Raw genomic sequence first — 20,893 nt, 5'->3', positions numbered from 1 at the left:
ATGTCGTCGTTGACATCCAAGAGAGTCAGCCAGCAAATGGTTATCATCGGAATTGATGCGAACGCAAATATGGTTCTCGAATAACAGTCCGATGTACTTGGAAAATGGTGTTATCCCGCAAAGAAAAAGAAAAAAAGAAAGATCATTGCATCCATGTTTGAAAAGAATCATCGATTCATCAAAGAGCCATCGGCTTATGTGGGAAAGGACAATCCCTTTAACGCAAGAAGAGTAGCGCCGGAAGAAAATGACAAGCATTTAATTACAGCTCGGCTACGTCTTGACAAGTAACTTCCCGTCATCGGATATCCGAAAATCTAGAGCTGGGTTGGACTCCGCATTCGATATCGACCACCGCCCAGTTCTTCTCAGCTTTATAGCTTTATGGCTAAGTTAGGGATCCAGAAAAGACGTCGACAAACTCAACCGAAGTTCGACATAGTAGGTCTGAAGGAGGAAGAATGTGGAAAGAAATTTCGCTAACGGCTGTCGAAAATATTGGAATAACAAAGAAGAAGCTTGAGGACGCCGACTCTCTCACTGTTGTACTCAGGACGCTGCAAAGAAAACGCTCTCGGCTCTGATGCCGAGGTAGAAGTTCGCTTTGCAACAGCGGATACTAGATCTACGTACAATTCTGCATGCATGTATTGCCCGCACTACTGGTGACATCAGCCAGGAGAAGCGTCTGAGTAGAAAGTTGCGTCGTCAGCAGAAACCTGATCGCGAGAATGAATGGACATCGAGAGCGAGGAAGTGTGAAAGAGCGTGAACAAGAACGCGTGAAAGAACAAGAACCCTAAGAAGGCCCACGCTTTACTAAGACAGTATAACGGCAAAATGGAGAAGTGTGCGCCTGTTCTGAACACTGCTAACGGAGTCGCTGTCGGGAGGCAACCCTGCCCATTTGGAGGGAACATTTCAAAACCTTGCTGAACTGACAAGCGCAATCAGTCCCTGAACTCGAGCATGTCCAATGATAAACGTATGCTGCGATCAGTGAGGAACCACCAACAGTGTCAAGAGCTCCTGAACTCGAGGCAGCTCATAAATCTACATATGTGGTTAACGGGGAATGTATCCAAAAGACGTAAGCGGAAAATCTGGCGGAAACGATGGAATTAGCGCAGAAATGCTGAAATCTCTTCCTCCTTCTGGGAATTGTGAGATGACGAACATCATCCGTTCAATATGGATTGACGAAATGATAACTGGCTCGTGGAGAGATGCTGTCATAATTCGTCTACACAAGAAGATATCTGTCACGGAACCCAGGAAACACCGAGGCAGATCACTGCGGTGTGGTATTTACAAAGTCTTGGATTGCCTTGGATCGGCTAATCAAACAGCGCAAAGAAACAACGCTCGACGAGCAAGCCGGATTTTGTTCCGGGCGATCGACGATTGACCACGTAATCACTTTCAGGAAACTGATTAAAATATGACAACAGCACACCAAGCCTGTACAGTTAGCCTTTCTACACTTCGGAGCCGCTTTCGGCTTTCCTCATCGAGATCGTCTTTTCAACGCTCCTCGCGCCAATGGTATTGAAGGAAAGTTCATTCGCCTAATCGAGGACATGAACAGAAGAACAACTGCTGCTGTTCAATCACTAGCTGGATTTACTTCATCGTTCGAAGTGGAAACTGGAGCAAGACAAAGGCTGTTGCCGGACCTTTTTTGTTCGGCCATGCCGACGATGATATCCTGCAAAGAACAGACAGCTCCGTTGATGTGGTTCTTGGACCATTTCGACTAACTTTGTTGACCTCGAGTATGTCAACGGTGTAGTAGTAATCGCTTCAAGCAGCGCGAAGCTGAACCATTTTGTGAATCTTGCATCGATAATAACTGTAGCCTACGGACTGCGACTCCGCTCTGATAAATGCAAGCAGATGTGGGTCTCCTTGAGAGCCTCAACGGGAATCAGGGTAGACGGAAAACCTATTGAACTCCCAGATGATTTCTGTTATTTGGGCTATATGCTGAAAAATGATCAAGCTGCGAATTTGCATATCCACAATTCCGACTATCATTACGTGTGGATCGGAGACTTCGGCAGCACTGTCGACGGTGATGGAAAAGCTCCACTGCGTGGAGAGATAGTTGTTTAGACGACTGTTAAGCTACTTTTGGCCGATAGTATACCATAACGAAGAACTCTACTAAGAAGTGGATATGGTGTGCCGGTGGATGGTGTACCGGCGGGGAAAACATCAACATCTTGGTTGGAGTTGCCTTGAGGATGCTCCCAGACTCAAACTGGAGGAGGCCAGCCGGACGTGAAAGAAAGTAGTGGACGGAAGTGGTGAAGGAACACCTTAAGAAACTTGGCATCGACAGGCAGTTCAGGCGAGACGTAAAGCTTCGCATAATATGAAACAGCGACGGATGGACAGATTCTGCGCGAGCTCTAACGGCAAGTCGAAACGGATGACGACATCCGGACAACACAAAACAAACAAACTGACATACCACGAGATTTGCTATCTACTGAGTGCTAATTCGTAATGGTCAACACATAGAAACCGTTGCATAAAAATTTGAGAACAATTCCGCTTCGGTGAGAGAGTAAAAAATAATCCGCAGAAACCTAACTCTCGAATTTTCGTGATCGCCATTTGGTTACAGGACCATGAGACCCAACATAGAGCATGTTCAACCTCCTATATGACAATTTTCACACTAATGACACAAAACAAGAACGCAACGACCATCGCCCGTTCCAGGTCAATTCGATTAAAATACAAAGGGACCGCCAAGTGCTTTGTTAAGTACTTCTTATGGTAAAACTACAATTTTGCTGAATAAATGGGTTATCACCGAAGACTGGCAATGGTAGCTATGCTCAGCAAATTAAATAACATTTCAAAAGATTCCTGGAAGCAGTTCTTCCTGGAATACATTGAGGAGGTCTGGTACGTGATTATATGACTTGAAAGAACGAGCCGATCCAACATAACACAAAAATATAGAAATTAAAATCTTCAATACCCTAAGCTAATAATAAGTTCAACATTCTGAAATGGGCGGTTCTAGCGGACGATGTGATTGCATGACCGATCGTTGGTGCCAACCAAACGTTTCATCTCTCTGGTGTCGATAAACTGGCGCCAGACTTGTCTGGGAAGGATGAAAAACACTGAGTTGGCAAATCGGCTAGCCACCAGGAGTTACTGTAAAACTGCACGCACTCATAAACTTCATTAAACTCAGAATTGAAGTCAAACGCATAGGCGCATCTCCATAGAGATTGGTCAACGCCGTACACTTCATCTATTATCCTTTATGCACTCTAAAAAGAACAAATAAGTGCTTACCCTAAAGCTCGTCCGTTTGTGACGACTCTTAATTATAGTGTCGTCTCTGTCATGCTCATGGGACCTGTACGACCCACCTTTTTGGACATTTTCTCTACCATCGAAGAAATCAGATGTGCAAGGCTGCAACAAATTTCGTACTTCTTTTGAAGATCTCTCATGTCACATAGTTTGTAAATGAGAAGGACCTTTTGAGAAGAGTGCGCGAGGCGGTCAGCATCAAGTCGGGTAACAATAATTTGGTTGCATTCGCGTGAGAAGCCTGAAATGAACGGATAAATAATGTGTAATACGAAAGTTCGATCGACATCTGAAAACAAAGGCAGGGCATTGATCATAAGACAGGTAAACAAAAACAAATCTGTACTGAAGCAGGAAAAATTCTGAGTAAAGCGCCCACTAAATACACACTACTCCTAGGCTTGAGAGTGAAGATGCAGTGGTAAGTGGCGCCAAAGTGGGAGCTGAAAAAGTAGAAAACGGGACACGGATGGAGGAGTTATGTTCCTCCCTAGCATACAGTTTCAGTATCTTTTAACAATACATCTCAATCACTTAATAAAGTGAAGCAAATTTTCATGAGACGAAACAGTAACACGTGGGTAGCGAAGGAACCACCCACTTAGTTATATAGTATTACTATAGTATTCATAACTGGGTGAAAACACTGTGGACGACTAAAGAGACATTCGGTAGCACATCATTACAGGGAAGTGGAAGAAGCTTAACCAAAATTTCCCAAAAGTGCATCCTAGTTTTCCAAGGAAACGTGTGCCGGAAATAAATAGTTCTTCGACAACCAAGAACCATGTCACTGCACTGAAAGATCGGTACCTTAAAAAGAAAGAATAGAATTAAATGCTTCGTACTGATCAATCCCTCTGAGACGAGCCAACGCACCTATAAACACCTATAAAGTAACGAGAAGAGGCCTCAGCTGTATCAAGTCATGCCTAGTCATCCACTCAAATGAATCTGATAGAAATTTATCGATCCCAGACACAAAGCTATCAGTTGGCCTTTAACGTAACGGACCCCTCGACCGCACAGACGTATTGGTGACTTTTCACTACTACGTTACAACCACCTATATTACGGTTATAATATCCGCTATGCACTTTCGTGACATTGTGCTGTTGCTAAGCTATACATTTGAGTCTTTTTGGAGATTAATTAGGATTAATTACAAAAGCGGCTGAGCAACCACAATGGAAACAAGATTAAGAGTAGTGCTGGAAATCTAGAGATGGCGTATAACCAAAATTGGAGAATTATCTTACGAATAGAAGAATGCAATGGATAGGCATGCATTTTGTTAAATGCAAAGATGTTGCAATGTTTGAGGCGAACAACGATCGCTAAGGACGTGCAGTTGTGTGCGAGGCCGTTTCTTCAACGGTACTTTCCGCATCTCATTGATAAATGTTTAGTTTCTGAGATAATGTACTTAAGAAGAAAAAACAAACATAATTTTAAAAGGAAGATGACTCAAGACCTTCCACCACTTGTTGCTATTGTTACCAAATATTCACTATTCGAATGCTTCGTTCGTAGCCGTTCGTACAGTTTACTGGTACTGATATCCAACCTTTGGCAGAAGATTGACTCGCAGACATGCACAGTACTAAAAAGGTGTAGCTCTCATAATAAGGACCCACCACTACTGGGAGAGTAATACTCCATCGGTTTTGCGCTCCGAGCAGAGTAAAAGATTAGATTGGAGAGAGAGGTAGCAGAAAATATGACATGGAGTATAACTGTCTATAGCTAGCGTATATAACTTGGCAAGAAGAACTGCTGAGAAACGGCAATAAATAATTGGAAGAAGGTAATTCCTCATTACAGCCGGACCTCGTTCCAAAAGGCGACTTACGACTTTCTTTCATGAAAACGAAAACAAACGTCTGTGCTAGTTTTTGTGCACAAACGTTGCTTTTGATTGTACAGATTTCCAACTGATATGTTTTTTTTTGTATCACAACGGTCTTATTCAATTCATGAATGTGGTAGGAGACAATGTGAGAATATTCGAAACAAGTCTAATAGCGAACCTTCTTCAAACGACAAAAGTATGAACACACTAAACTAGCTTATTCTAAAGCTCTAGAATTTTAGAAAGGACCAGTAGACCGACAACTAAATCGAAGTAAAGGTGAAAAGGTTCTTATTCTAACCTCGAGAAGAACAAAGAAAATGCATGTACTTGCTCCTGCAGTGTGGGCTGACAAAAGAAGCTCTACGCGAATCTCTAACCTGTGTGTAGTGGAGAATAGACACGAACGAGTTCATATTCAAACACAAGTTGTACACCACCACAAAGAAGGCGTTGTACCAGATGTTACTTTCGTGGTAAGCAAACTCAAAAAGGTTCAACTTGCAAAGGGGTAAACAGCACAATCCACCAATTTCCGTTCTTTTCCATCTGTCATTTACTGTTTTCTGCTATTTTTTAGACACGAAAATGACATCCAGCCATGGTTGGGGAAGAGGTGCAGCCTAAGAGGCACAGCGAGAGCTGTAACTTACGCAGAGGCGAGTGGTGCTGCAGGCAGCTCAGCGGCTCCCTGTTAATTATCACTAGTATCGCTTGTCCAACACCCAAAATTGAGAAACAAATAAGGAGAGAATAAAAAGCTCAAAGTCACTAAAATGACAGGTGATGAGAAACGAAGCGAGGCGACGAAGATGAGAAACATTTGTTGAAGCGATTGAGTTCCTCCTTTCGCAGAGTATAGAATTGGGGGAAACATGGCTTTTGGGGTAATCAACGATGGTGATCACGAAAATGAGTAGTTCACGGGTAATATACCTCGGTAGACCTCGATTTTATCATACTTATCCATGTTACCCGCAAATTCACCGTGCAGGGTTCATGTAATTCCCGCGAAGGTGATCGAGAGCGCTAATTGTGAATATCGGCCGGTTCCGGACAATAAGTTCGTGCACGAGCACAGCGACTTCGCACACCAAAAGTTTCCCCTAGAGTCTTATAATTCGACACTCTTTCGCAGTTACAGCAACTCGTTCAGCGACTCCGGTGAGCTTCTACTCATTTGCGCAGCCGACCTTACATTATATATCCTTTGGTTAAGGCAACTCTACAGCCAGAGGCTTTTATCACGTCAAATGAGGTGTGCGACAGCCAGACGTCGCACACGTAGGCCAGACACACGTTTCTGAAACGATTACTAATTGAAGTCGAGAGCGTTGGTGCATTTCAAGAGGTCTGATCAATGCCAGACATTTACCAAGTACCATTCAAAATTAGTGCTTTCAGTGCGAACATACACATCCGTTGTTTCATTCTTCTCTATGCTCTCAATGAAATCAAACTAAGGTGACTAGTCGAGTAAACGTTCTCCTACGTTATGAGGCAACCTACGCGATATCATGACGAGGTCATGATATAAGCGACGAGCTATGTTTCGCGCTAAAAACGGCCTCTTCATTCGACATCGGAACAAATATTATGCTATTATTATAATAACGAGCTTATTCTGTCACGTATGTTTGTGTGTGTAAATAAATTCCAGAAAGCACTGAAACAAATACAACGCCGTCGGATTGGTGCCTCTAGCACCAGAAATTGGTAAAATCGGGGAAGCGGGGGCGGTTTCACGGCGTCTTTAGTGGGAAAAGTAACCGTCTAATAGCTCCAAGTGAATTTTCAAGAAGTAAATGAGATGTTATAAATTGTTCTATGACGGCGAAAACTACGTGTATTGCGTTTCACCCGAATGTATTTTCCTGCATCTCTATCGCTCTGCACGCTTTCCTTATCGCTTTGGTAACATCTTTTCCCCAAAAATTGAAGATAAGATGCAAACAACTACTTAAATAGTAGCTAACAGTTTATGTTCTGAGGTGGAGCGTTATCTTTATCACCACGATGGTGAGGTTTACTTCATGTCATTTCGTTAGCACATCATGGTGTGGAAATTGTTGAAGAAATGAGGAAAGAAACCCATGCTTCCCCTGGTGCAAACCAAGCTCTTCACCCCACCGAGGTCGATAAATTTGGTACCTGACTTGTCTGGGAAGACAAAAACACCCAGTATTGGCACGTCGGCTAGCCCCCATGTCATAGTAAGGCTGCATGCACATTTATCAACCTCAAACGAAGTCTGAGTTGAAGTCGAACGCGCAAGCGGATAGAGATTGATCAACGCCGTGCCCTTTATCCTTCATCCTTCATCGAAGGAATGTATGCGTAAAATTAAGTTCTTCGAATACTCCCAAATGTAATACTAATGTATTTAGGAAGAAAATTATGAAATCATCAATGCTTAAATCTCTTTTAAAAAAAGACGTTAAAACTTCGTTACAAAATTACGAATTTAATTTTACAGAAAGTGTCCCTACTTTCAATTTCAATTTCTATTGATCACTGAAGGAGAGTGGAAGCAGCACCATAAAACCTTTGATGTCACTCGTTAGCTGGACGTTCATTAGTATGTAAAATTGAAAAACAGAGTTACCAGCACAAAAGGCAGTAGAAACCCGCATATCGCGCTTCACAATATTTGGAGGGAAGTCTAAACTTCAACAGCTCACATATTTCGCAACAAAAAAAAATGCAGCTATAATTTAATACCTCCTGTGTTTCACAATATATAATTTGCTATTTCACTCACACTCTTCATTCCTGTTGGTGTTGTCGAACTTCTGGTCGTTCTTGCACAGTTTGGCACAGCAATAATTCGAATGCGGTGCTCTCGCATCACAGCTGCCTTCTAGATGGATGGTAAATGTTCTAATAAATCTCAATGAAAATCTCAAAACCGTACGGAATCGTGTTCTCTCCGAAAATGAATGGTGACGTGGTATTTCATTTAAATCTTCGGACACAGTGTAGCGTGAGCCCAACTAAGAAAGCCATACAAGTTACGAACTGAACCTACATATCAGAGAACGTAAGAACTTACTATGTACCGTTCACTACTAATAGAAACATCCGCTGAGGATTTCTGTTCATTTTCATTCGAGGTGTCTTCAACCACCCACTTATCTGAAAAAGAAAACTAATTAGTTCATCCTTACTTTTGAAAAAAAAGACATGCGGGGTTCAGAGAAAAGAACTCTGTGAAACATAAAAAGGGAGAAGGATCAATCGTCCGACATTTACACCAATTAGAGAAACACAAGCAAAACGACAAGTATACACAAGAACTTATATATATATATATATATATATATATATATATATATATGTATATATACATATATATATATATATATATATATATATATACAGGTATAGAGCGGATTTAGCGCAGTCGCTTGGAGTTCCGCTGCCTGCACGATCGACCGGAGGTTCGAATCCGCCCTAGTGCTCACGAAGCCTTTCATTCCTCCGGGGTCGATAAATCGGTATCAGAGTTATATCAGATTTGCATCCCAAGCGGATTGATTAACGCCAGAAAACTTTGTCCTTTTACCCAAGCAAACCCAAGGGTGAAAGCGATGTGTGTGCCTTCAGCAGCGATCGCCGCTACGCCTGTCCAAGTGCAATGTCCATCCTTACCCTCCACCCACCTCTGAGTCACCAGTGTATGGACTTTCTTTGTTTAATGTGGACTTCCCTTCTTTTCTGCTCCAGTCGAGCGTGCAACGCGTTATCCGCTCAAAAACTGTACCGGTGCCAGTAGGTCTTCTTTGGCTGATAGATGATGTGATAAACGGGGTGCGCATCAGGAGGTACCTAGAGCGGCTGTCAGAATATATCCCTAGGAGTCGCGTGCGTCCATAACTGCGCTGCGGTCGATAGCGGAACTTTACACTCCGCATCCAAGATGCCCGGCCATCTACTTTCCGCAGCTGAGCATAGACAGATTGACCAAGGATCTAAGAACTCTGAAATGCGATGATGACCGTTGCAATTCGCGTATATGGTGAGCGTAAGCATGGAGTGGTGTGTAGAATCCTGGAGATGGCTTACTTCTTGTCGGATTCAAAATTTGAAAAACTTAGTGCTTGAGTTTCTTTGTTCTGAAATCCTATTTGTACTCGCCTTATTTTTCTAAATCTATCCATTATTCGCGCACATTTCTAAGCGTGTTCCTAGTTTATTTGTTTTTCAGGGCGGAAGTGGAGCACACTTTATCTTTATATGAGATTGTTTTATTGGTGTTCGACTGATTGTTGATGCTATCAATCGTCCTAGCACGTGCAAAAACTGTCCTGGTGGCACACAATATCCTTGAAGGCATGTCTCGCGGATAGGACGCTGCACAGTTGTCAGTCAACGATTGTTTCTAGCCATATCGATTTGCATTGATTTGAGCATGGAAAAATATGAGATGGTACATATATATATGTATATATATATATATGTAATATATATATGTACATATATATATTACTCGATTAAGTCAAGTCATACATATATATATATATATATATATATATATATATATATATATATATATATATATACATATATATATACTACATATATATATATATATATATATATGTATATATATATATATATATATATATATATATATATATATATATATATATATATATATATATATATATATATATATATATATTAGAATATATATCATAAATATAGCTGTTATATAGTCATCTCCGTAACAAAGTAACGATATTTACTCGCCGAATTCATAAGCAGGCTTTGAAATATTTCAGTCAGTTTGGTCTCAAAAAATATACCATGCGGCATATACTCACCTTTACGAACTTTATTTCCATTGCCTCTTCGAACTATGAAAGCCGCAAGATGAGTATCTCACGTTATGTGTGTTATATAGTGGCCGTGACTTACCGAAGATCAACGGAGGACACAGCTAACATCGGATTTCGAATTAACATCGAATTAATTAGTCGGTTTCACTTTGCGTTCAGTTATTTCATCATTTTTCTGTCATTCCTAAAAATTTAACGTCTTTTTCCGTAATTTTCAAGAACGATCTTCATATACAAACGGGTTTCTCATTGTGAAGCTCATGTTTTACCATTTCATTCCCTTATAAGCTCGTTTTGTCAAGGTTTCCAAGTAGAGATATCATGAGGGCCGTCTGTGTAAGAGGTAGGCCGAGACTAGGGATGAACAGTGCGCTTGGACAGGCGTAATGGCGATCGCTGCTGCAGGCACACACCTCGGCTGCACCCAATTTACTTGGGTAAATCCTAGGCGCTTCCAAAGGCCCCCATGGTATTTCTACTTGAATACCCTGATAAAACGAGCATATAAGGAAATGGAATGATAAAACATGAGCTTCACAATGGGAAACCCGTTTGTAAATGAAGATTGTTCTTGGAAATTACGGAAAAATGCGTCATATTTTTAAGAATAAGCGAAAAATGATGAAATAACTGAACCCAAAAGTGAAACCGACTAATTAATTCGATGTTAATTCGAAATCCGAAGTTAGCTGTGTCCTCCGTTGATCTTCGGTAAGTCACACCCACCATATAACACACATAACGTGAGATACTAATCTTGCGGCTTTCATAGTTCGAGGAGGCTATCATGCTATATAATAACGCGCTTAGTCCGTGTGTGTGTGTGTTTGTCTGTATTTTTTTCTGTGTGTCACGAAAATACTCCATAATGATGCAAAACTCTGCACCGGTGGGGCGCCGAACCGTCACCATGCACTTGCTAGACGAGTACTCTACCTTTCCCCCACTGTCCAGAGGTATCTTAACATGTATCTTGACATTGATAAGCCAAGTTTGCATCATATTTTAGTGAGTGTAAATAAACTTTTATGTGAATTTACACTGTAGAGTGCTATCTTCATCACTACGATGATGATATTCAAGTCACTTCATGTTAGCACACTATTCTGTGCTAATGGTTTAGCACAACATTCTGTGCTAATGGTTGAGAGCGGAGGAAGCTCATACTTCGAATAATTTTTCCAAATTGTGGAGTTTTCAGAGAAACATAGATGTAAAATCAAGTTTGATTGTTCTCCAAATATAGTACTGACGAGTTTAGGAAGAAAATCGTGAAATCTCTAATCCATGCTTGAATTTTTGAGGAAAAAAATTGAAGAAAGGGTTGATTAAAGGGACAATTATAATTTTACAAAAAAGTCACTACTGTTATTTCTTATTAGTCGATGTAGGAGAGCGAAGCAAACACTACAAAAAGTTAGAAGTCCGGCTTTAGCCGGACGTTCAAACTGGCCGTTCAGACTCCATAATGATGCAAAACTTTGCGTCTATGAGAACCGAACCATCACCGCCCTCCTAAGACGCGAGCATCCTAAAAGTGAACAATTGTCACCAGACATACGAAGATTTATGAATGCTTTGATAGGGCAGATTAGTTCCTACTATATTTTAATTCACAGCTGCACTATAAGAGAATAACAAGAGAAACAGGAAAAAGTGCAATACAGTGAAATATTTATTCCTGCATTTCCATTTAACCATTATATACTTCCTATACACTACTTTTTCTAAGGACTTTTCTGCAAGCAAATGTTTTTTTTTCTTTTTTTTTTCTTTTTTTTTTTTTTACAAATGATGTGGCCTATTAGAGCCATTAATTGTGTCTTTGGTTCCAGAGAAATGAAGTGTAGAAGAAATGAAGTTCCAAAAAAAAAATGTGGTAATGTTAGAGAACTCAACTTAATCATGACAAGAAAACAGGAAATGAATGCGAAATTTTGTTTAATCTTAGCATTACTTGAACAGAAAGATCAAGAACTGACTGTATTCATGAAATTCCCATCCATCACTTTGGATCAATGAGGAAGTGAACGGCATCCCTAATATTGGGCATTCCTCACCATCCTTCCATTGGAACGGTTTTGTCTTTTTCTAACATCTAGAAAAGAGCGTAGTTGTTCAGTTCGTTCCATGTTCTTTTCAACCGCACAGAGCTACCACTCTCCGGGTTTTTATTTCAGTTGTAAAGAAACTGCTCAGGTTATTGAACGTGTAACAAACCTTCGAATTTCTTTTTTTCTTTTTTTCTGTTAAATTCGGCTTCTGGGCAATGCCACATACTTCACACTGCCACGTAATGACAGGCTTAGCCTGTGTAAGTTCCTTTGCTTGCGTATTATAAAAATTCTCCATAGTAACGGAAAACGCTCTATCGACGGGCATCGAACCCGAGAGACGTGTTTGGCTGTCGAGCATTCTGCAACTGAACTACTGTCAACAATTCTGCAAAATTCTATGAAAGTAGTGACAAGACGGGTCAGTCTTCTCCATATATCAAGGATAGAATATGAATTGTTATGTATGTGTACGTATACCTCTAACTTTGCGTTTTTGTTCGGATCATTCACAAATCAAAAAAAAAATATCGCACTTCTTTTAAAGATGTATTCTCCTGAGGTTTTTCGAAGGTGGAGCTCCATCTTCTGTGGTTTCTGAAAGGCAAGAGAGTCCATGCTTACTGACTAGGCGTTAACTCTTTTGAACACTTTTTTGAGCATGTTTGTCTGTGTGTCACGAAAATTCTCTACAAAGAACAAAACCTTTCCATCGACGGGGACCGAACCAGGGACACCCACCTCAAGAGGGAGCATTCTACCACTGAGCCACTCTCAATTCAATCGTCATGTATGAAGTCTGTTATAAAACAGATTTGTTATAGTCATGTGTTAAATAGACCATATAAAACTTTATGAGTACATACACCTTCAATTTTAGGAGGCACTTAAAGTGATTAGTCTTTTGATCACATAGATAGCTTTACGTTTCTGTTTGAGTAATTCAAAACCACAAAATCATCGTATTTCGTTCTTGAAATCATTACATCTCATGTTTTTCAAAAGTAGAGTTCCTTTTTGCGGCCTCTGAGAAAGTTAGAAAATTGAGATCTGCGATTATTTCCCAGCCATTTCCTTTTCTGACGACTTTTTTGCACGTATTTGTGGATATATCATCAAAATGTTCCATGAAGGCGAGGAGCGCTGCATCTGCGAGAATTGAACGCGGCAAGCTCGCCTGGAACGCGAGCATTCTACCGTTGAACCACCACTAACAACTGCAAGAAAATTATGAAAGCCATGTTAAGACAGGTCAATTTTTGTCATATGTTAGGGAGAGTACATAAACTTTTTTGTGTACGTATACCTCCACTATTGCAAAGTAAGTTAGTCGTTCATTCATACAGATAGGTTAAGTGTTCTTATTTAGATTATTGAATTACAGAAATGGTTTTTTCACGGGTGGATTTTATTTTGTGACCTCCAAAAGGCTAAAAAACTGTCATTCATAATTATTTTCTAACCATTACTTTTTCTGTATCACCTGTTTTGAATTTAAATTTGGTTCCATGGAATCATATGTTGATGTTCGGGAGATTATTTTAAGCAGGATAAAAATGGCGAAACAAATACAAAGCTTTATTACACGTTCAATCTTAGCATTACATTATGAACAAGCATATGTCACGTTCAGTTCTTTTTATAAATTTGAAATGAGTTTAATTTGATAGTGGTACTTATTACTGTTAGTTAATACAGATACAGAAACAATCAGATAATTGTTTGTCTTTATTTCAACCGTGAGATTTATTCAGTGATTGCGCTTTGAAAAAACTTCTGCTTTACATAATTGTCTCTCATTCTATATAAACTCACTGTGAAATCCATGTGAAATCATTGGCATGTATACGTGGCCGTCCACGTATACATGCCAATGATGCCGAACGACAAAGAAGTCACCGCACAGCCGAAACACGTAATGTGCGGGAAGCACGCCTGATTGCGAATACGCAACGTCAGCGAGGACGAAGACAGAATGAAGACAGCGCAGAACGTCTTCTCCGACAGCTAGAAGACTCGCATCGTCATCAGCTGCTGCGCCAAAATGAGAACACTGAACAGCGTTCGGTTAGACTTATGACAAGTTCGCTACGCCAACAAGCAGTACGCCAAAACGAAAGTGCTGAGCGGCGATCCGAACGTCTCGCAGCTAACTCGCTGCGTCAACACAGGCGGCGCCAAGCTGAAACTGTTGAGGAACGAAGTGAGCGCCTCTTTGAAAATGCTCAACGCCAGCAGAGACGCAGACAAACCGAAGGCGCTGAGGAAAGAGCTGTACGTCTGTCTGAAAATGCACAGCGCCAGCATAGGCGGCGCGAAAACGAAGATGCTGCACGACGCTCCGAGCGCTTGATTCTGAACGGAAAACGCCAACGAAGACAAAGTCTCAACGATGGCCATGAGCACCGTATTCACCGACTGCACGCCGATGCTGAGAGACAGCGGCGGCGGCGCCGCGCTCCACTAGAGACGATTGGTCTTGCGCTTAGAACTCGAACAGCAGAGACTAACTACTTAGGTGAAATGAATTGTCGTTGTATGAACTGTGGAGCGCGACACTTTCAATTTGAAGTCAAGCAGCAGTATCCAGGTATATTTGGGGACTACTGCAATCATGACCGGATTGTGTTCGATTTATTCGAAAAATTTCAAGAGCCTCTCAAACAGCTTTTCTTAAGAGAAAGTTCCGCATCTCTGGAACATAGACAGCGTCACAGAAACTTTTTGGAAAATATAAGAAATTTCAACTCGGCTCTAGCGATTATCTGCTGTGATCCAGAGCTTATGAGATTCTTGAGTGAGTGGTTCGCCCAAAACAATGCTTATGCGCGGTCGTTCAAAATGATGAGTGAAGTTGAAAGAGCTGAGAAAGAAGCAGCGAACCGCGATAATCGTCGACCAACTACTATCAGAATGGTTTTTGAAGAAAATAGCGGAAGGAACATCGCACGTGGTCAGTATGCAATGCCTACAGCTAATGAGGTCGCAGTGGTGTATGTTGGAGAAGAGAATGATGTTCCGCCCGCAAGAAGTCTTGCAGTTTCCCTCAGAGAGTCGGATGGGACGTCCTTGATGAACATCAGTGATATGGACAAAAGGTGCGACGTTCTCACGTACCCTCTTCTTTTTCCGACTGGAAGAGGTGGCGGGGATCCAACGTTGGTGGACAGAAGTGGTGCACGCATCACGCAGAACACATTTCCCCAAACAGCTGCGTGAAAGCACATTCATGGAAGCTGATAGCTACACAGAGTATAGGAGACGGAATCGCACAACGGTCTAGCTCAATGGAAGTGTATATAGTGATGAATGGGTCGCACCGACCAATTTGCGCCTTTTTACGAAGTTTAACTGTCACGTAAACGTTGAAATTTGTGGTACAGTTTCGGCAGTCAAGTACTTATACAAATACATCTATAAAGGTCCCGATCGTGCACGAATAACAATTGAAAGCGATTCTGATGACAGCGGAAATGGTGTGGTAGACGAGATCAAACAACATTTGAACACTCGATGTGTATGCCCACCTCAAGCTCTTCACAGAATGTTTGAGTTTGCTATGCAAGAAAAGTCGCACGCTGTATGCAGATTGGCTGTTCACCTGCCAGGATATCAGACCGTTCACTTTGTCGCAGGACAAAAACAACAGGCTGTAGATAGCGCACATTCTAACTTCACGTCCCTCACCGCTTATTTTGAGCTCAACCGGTCGTGTGCCAATGTTTTTGATAACGGCCTGCAGTCTGATACAAACATTGATGCTCGCGAACTGTTTTATTATCAGATCCCTGAGCATTTTTCATTCACGGCACGGCATGGTTGGAAACCAAGAAGACGTGGAGTTAAGGAAATAGGATGCATGTACACAGTCTCACCACGAGATGTAGAACGGTACAGTCTCCGCATCCTTCTGTTGAACACGAAAGGAAAAATGTCATTCCAAGACCTGAGAACAGTAGATGGACGCACGTACGAGAAGTTTTCGGAAGCGACGAAGGCTTCCGGATTCCTTGATGACGACACATACTATCGTCAAAGTATTCAGGAAGCTGCACAGTTTCAAATAGCATCAACGTTACACAATTTCTTTGCTTGCTTGCTCTGTTACTGTGAACTCGCAAACGCTGAGGAACTATGGACTGAGTTTTCGGCATCGATGGCTGACGATTTCACTAATATGGGAGGAGACCCAGAAGATGCAATTGCTGCTGCCTATTTCGACATCGCTGACAGGATGTTACCGCTTGGCAGAGATTAGATCCAAATAGTTAGGCCACCTGCAAATCAACGATCTTCACTTGCTGATGTCCCAGTTGACTATGGTCAACATGAAAGTGAAGGATCACGGCTATATGCATCACTGAATACGCATCAAAGAAAAGCTGCTGATGACATCCTTACAGCAATGAATCGCAGAGACGACCGATGTTTTTTCATCGATGGGCCAGGAGGATCAGGGAAAGCATATCTCTATAATACCATCTACAACATGGCCATGGGGCAGCGGCGTCAAGTACTGTGTGTTGGTTGGATTGGAATCGCACCCAATCTATTGCCGAATGGACGAACGGTAACCTCAGCGTTCAAGCTCAACATGGCTGATGAAAATCGCACGTCTTTGATGAAACGTCAGCAGAAAGAAGCACGACAGCTCAAGGCCATTGATATTATCATATGGGATGAAATTTCAATGGCTGCAAAGTGCGCCTCGAAGCTGTTGAAGGTTTATTGCGTGATATCATGCAGAACGACAGGCCGTTCGGCGGCAAGCCATTCATCATTGGAGGCGATTTTCGGCAAGTATTACCAGTAGTTGAGCACGGACAATGCGACGACTTTGTAAATTCGTGCGTAACAAATTCTGTTCTTTGGTCACTATTCAAGATTTATCGTCTTGACGTCAACATGAGAACTCGAGAAGCGGGACTTGGATGGGCTAATTTCCTTTTGGAGGTAGGTAATGGCACGGCGAACGATAAAGAAGGACGAATTCAGATTTTGAAGGAGTTCCGGTGTCAGAGGAGTATTGTCACGGAAATTTTTGGCGAGACGATTGATCCAAATGATACTAACCTTTGTGAACGGGCTACTTTGCCTCCCATGAATCTGAATGTCAGGCAGCTAAATAATGAGGCCTTCGAACGACTATGCACATTCTGTCAGCAAGATGAGCGCGTCTACAAAAGCGTTGACGAGGCTGTGTATTATGAAGGAAGCTGGGATGAGTTGTACCCAGTGGAGTACCTAAACACGTTGGAACCCACTGGAATGCCACCTCATGAGCTACGTCTGAAGAAAGGTGCAATCGTCATGCTTCTGCGCAATCTTGACGTTGTCAACGGTCTCTGCAACGGAACACGACTGAGAGTAGAAACCTTTGGACGCTATGTGCTTGGCTGTCGCTTTGTTTGCGGGAGCCGAAAAAACCAGTTAGCTGTAATACCCAGGATTGACAACTATTGGGAAAAGCAGCTACCGTTCCAACTGCGAAGAAGGCAATTTCCTTTACGTCTTGCTTTTGCAATGACTATAAATAAGGCTCAAAGACAGTCCTTCAATGAAGTGGGAGTGTACTTGCCGGAAGACGTTTTCAGTCACGGACAACTCTACGTGGCTTTTTCCCGAGCAAGGACGCCAGCCGGACTGAAGGTAGGCACACTGCATGGTTCAGTGAAGAACATTGTGTACAACGAGGTTCTGTTATGAAGTTACTGTAGAGATGAAAGACAAGCCAGAAGTAAAAAGGTGATAAAATGAGGCTGAACACTACTACTTACCTCAGACTCATATATCATATTATCCAAAGCTTATATTCAGGCAAAAAATCAATGTTAACAGTGCAAATGGAAAGATCAAATAAAATATTTTACTGAAAAAAGAAAAGGTGTACCTCAGTTTTTAGAGGTGGGTTCTCTATTTCACTTTCTTGCGCTTTTAGTTGGAGAAAAAATCGTTCTGCTGTTAGATACCTCGAGAAGCACACGCTGGCACAAAAAAGATGAGCGAGGTCGGTGTTTACCAAGACTTTACAATGATCAGGTAAAATGGAAGTAATGGTTAGATGGAAAATGCAGGAATAAATATTTATATATATATATATATATATATATATATATATAAATTCACTTTATAATTCACTTTTCCCTGTCTCTTATGGTCCCGCTACAGTGTCGGACCACGCGCACTACCGTTAATGTCATCTAATGGTTAAAGAAGAAGCCTACTGATTAGTCGAATTTTGTACACTCGTTTACTTTTTCTTCAAAAAACTACAGTTGTGCGAGCGAAGCGAGCCTAAGTCTGAGAGTCCGGCGTGAGCTTTTTCCGGCTCACGCCGGACTCTCAGACTGGTGGAAATAAAATTCATCAAGGTGAGTATAAGCAGTGGGACTCATTTTGAGACTGATACAACGATTGATACATTTCAAATCGTTCTCTCCATGAATAGGGCAAGTGAATTTGGTTTATTCACACTTTGTTACGGAGAAGACTATATAAGAACTATATTTATATGTTCTAGTTGCAATTTCTATCTTTTTGTACGAGTAAAAATTTGGCTTCATGTTGTACTCTAGTGAGTCACTTATTGCTTCATATTTTTCCTTGTTTAAGAAATCGATATGGCCAGAAGCAATTGTTGAGTGGCGTGCGAAAACTGTCTTACAGGCACACAGCATGCGGGTCCTATCCGCATGCTGTGTGCCTGTAAGACAGTTTTCGCACCTGTCAGGATGATTGATAGCATCAGCCGAACACCAATAAAGCAACAACAACATAAACTAGAACAAATGAAAAACAAATAAACTAAAACAAAAACACGTTTACAAATGTGCGCAAATAATGGATACAACCAGAAAAATAAGGCGAGTACAAATAGGATTTCAGAACGAAGAAACTCAAGCACCAAATTTTTCAAATTTTGAATCCGACAAGAAGTAAGCCATCTCCAGGATTCTACACACCACTCCATGCTTACGCTCACCATAACCCGAATTGCAACGGTCATCATCGCATTTCAGAGTTCTTAGATCCTTGGTCAATCTGTCTATGCTCAGCTGCGGAAAGTAGATGGCCGGGCATCTTGGATGCGTAGTGTAAAGTTCTGCTACCGACCGCAGCGCAGTTATGGACGCACGCGACTCCTAGGGATATATTCTGACAGCCGCTCTAGGTACCTCCTGATGCGCACCCCGTTTATCATATCATCTATCAGCCAAAGAAGACCTACTGGCACCAGTACAGTTTTTGAGCGGATAACGCGTTGCACGTTCGATTGGAGCAGAAAAGAAAGGAAGTCCACATTAAACAAAGAAAGTCCACACACTGGTGACTCATCGCTGCTGATTGGATAGACTTTCTCCAAGCTTCATAATTTGACAAATCAATTTTGTGTTTCCTCATTTGAATGCTCCATACCGTTCGCGAAGTCCACCGAAACTGACGTCTAACTCTTGATAAGGTTTGAGGATTGCCTCGTAGGAATGTACAGTTTTTGTAACCTCAAAAATGCAAGAAACCACTAGAAGAAAGCAATTCTTCATTGTATGCAGGCCCGTGTGAAAAAAGTTACTTATTACCTTCCACCATGAGACGAAAAAAAGGTGCATCTCCAAGTAGATGAATAAACTGAGAACACTTCCTTTTTCACTTCGCATCCTCTCACACAATACCCGAAAAATGAAACAATACGATTTGCAAGCTATAGCTTTCGCTGACTTTTCTTTTTCAAATAACCACCACAACCTTTACCAATTCTTCAAAATTAGATGTGTCAGAAAGTCCATGACATTCCTAACTCGCGAATGGAACAAAATAGAAACAAACGAGTTCGTATTCAAACACAAGTTGCGCACTAGCACAAAGAGGGCGTTGCACCCAGATGTTACTTTCGTGGTCAGCAAACTCAAAATGGTACAACTTGCAAAGGGGTAAACAGCACAACCCACCAATTTCGGTTTTTTGTCATCTGTCATTTACTGTTTTCTGCTATTTTTTTAGCTACACGAAAATAGCATCCAGCCATGGTTGGGGAAGAGGTGCAGCCTAAGAGGCCCAGCGAAAGCTGTAACTTACGCAGAGACGAATAGTGCTGCAGGCAGCTCAGCAGCTTCCTGTTAATTATCACAAGTATCGCTTGTCCAACACCCAAAATTGAGAAACAAATAAGGAGAGAATAAAAAGCTCAATATCACTAAAACGACAGGTGATGAGAAACGAAGCGAGGCGACGAAGATGAGAAACATTTGTTGAAGCGATTGAGTTCCTCCTTTCGCAGAGTATAGAATTGGGGGAAACATGGCTTTTGGGGTAATCAACGATGGTGATCACGAAAGTGAGTAGTTCACGGGTAATATACCTCGGTAGACCTCGATTTTATCATACTTATCCATGTTACCCGCAAATTCACCGTGCAGGGTTCATGTAATTCCCGCGAAGGTGATCGAGAGCGCTAATTGTGAATATCGGCCGGTTCCGGACAATAAGTTCGTGCACGAGCACAGCGACTTCGCACACCAAAAGTTTCCCCTAGAGTCTTATAATTCGACACTCTTTCGCAGTTACAGCAACTCGTTCAGCGACTCCGGTGAGCTTCTACTCATTTGCGCAGCCGACCTTACATTATATATCCTTTAGTTAAGGCAACTCTACAGCCAGAGGCTTTTATCACGTCAAATGAGGTGTGCGACAGCCAGACGTCGCACACGTAGGCCAGACACACGTTTCTGAAACGATTTGCATTTCAAGAAGACTGATCAATGCCAGAAATTTTACCTTTATTATTAATTCATTCCTCTGTTTCGAAT

The 20,893-nt window shown here is 41.7% G+C and overlaps 3 protein-coding genes across 7 annotated transcripts in view; 2 read left to right on the top strand and 1 right to left on the bottom strand.

Annotated features, from left to right (window-relative positions):
• The window catches only part of RB195_022887 (uncharacterized protein), a gene marked incomplete at both ends in the record, with an annotated part of 92,084 nt that extends 79,634 nt beyond the window's left edge, over positions 1–12,450 (bottom strand). For 2 of the 3 annotated variants that reach the window (XM_064210133.1, XM_064210132.1), the window contains 6 exons: positions 3,322–3,444; positions 3,510–3,583; positions 7,956–8,054; positions 8,109–8,187; positions 8,247–8,329; positions 8,574–8,670. In XM_064210133.1, coding sequence (XP_064066013.1) covers positions 3,322–3,444; positions 3,510–3,583; positions 7,956–8,054; positions 8,109–8,187; positions 8,247–8,329; positions 8,574–8,670 — 555 coding nt within the window. Of the gene's footprint in view, positions 1–3,321; positions 3,445–3,509; positions 3,584–7,955; positions 8,055–8,108; positions 8,188–8,246; positions 8,330–8,573; positions 8,671–10,468; positions 10,524–12,315 lie in introns of those variants that run through there. The other variant, XM_064210131.1, reaches the window with a different exon arrangement.
• Positions 12,451–13,956: 1,506 nt separating this feature from the next.
• On the top strand, positions 13,957–17,795 carry RB195_022886 (uncharacterized protein; the record flags this gene model as incomplete). Of its 3 annotated transcripts, XM_064210130.1 has the most annotated exons (5): positions 13,957–14,004; positions 14,064–15,187; positions 15,393–16,325; positions 16,362–16,790; positions 16,844–17,795. In XM_064210130.1, 5 exons carry the CDS (start codon positions 13,957–13,959, stop codon positions 17,793–17,795), a joined length of 3,486 nt encoding a protein of 1,161 aa, XP_064066008.1. The 3 variants fall into 3 exon arrangements, with proteins under 3 accessions (XP_064066008.1, XP_064066011.1, XP_064066010.1); XM_064210129.1 differs by lacking the exons at positions 13,957–14,004; positions 16,362–16,790; positions 16,844–17,795 and having other exon boundaries at positions 14,166–15,187; positions 15,393–16,347; XM_064210128.1 differs by lacking the exons at positions 13,957–14,004; positions 14,064–15,187; positions 15,393–16,325 and having other exon boundaries at positions 16,495–16,902.
• Positions 16,995–17,795, top strand: RB195_022885 (uncharacterized protein; the record flags this gene model as incomplete). Its single annotated transcript, XM_064210127.1, has 1 exon — positions 16,995–17,795. The coding sequence occupies one exon, from the start codon at positions 16,995–16,997 to the stop codon at positions 17,793–17,795; it is 801 nt and encodes a 266-aa protein (XP_064066009.1).
• Positions 17,796–20,893: the final 3,098 nt, after the last annotated feature.

This window comes from Necator americanus, chromosome X, assembly GCF_031761385.1.
Source record: "Necator americanus strain Aroian chromosome X, whole genome shotgun sequence".
NCBI lineage: Eukaryota > Metazoa > Nematoda > Chromadorea > Rhabditida > Ancylostomatidae > Necator > Necator americanus.
This window is presented reverse-complemented; position numbering and strand designations above follow the sequence as displayed.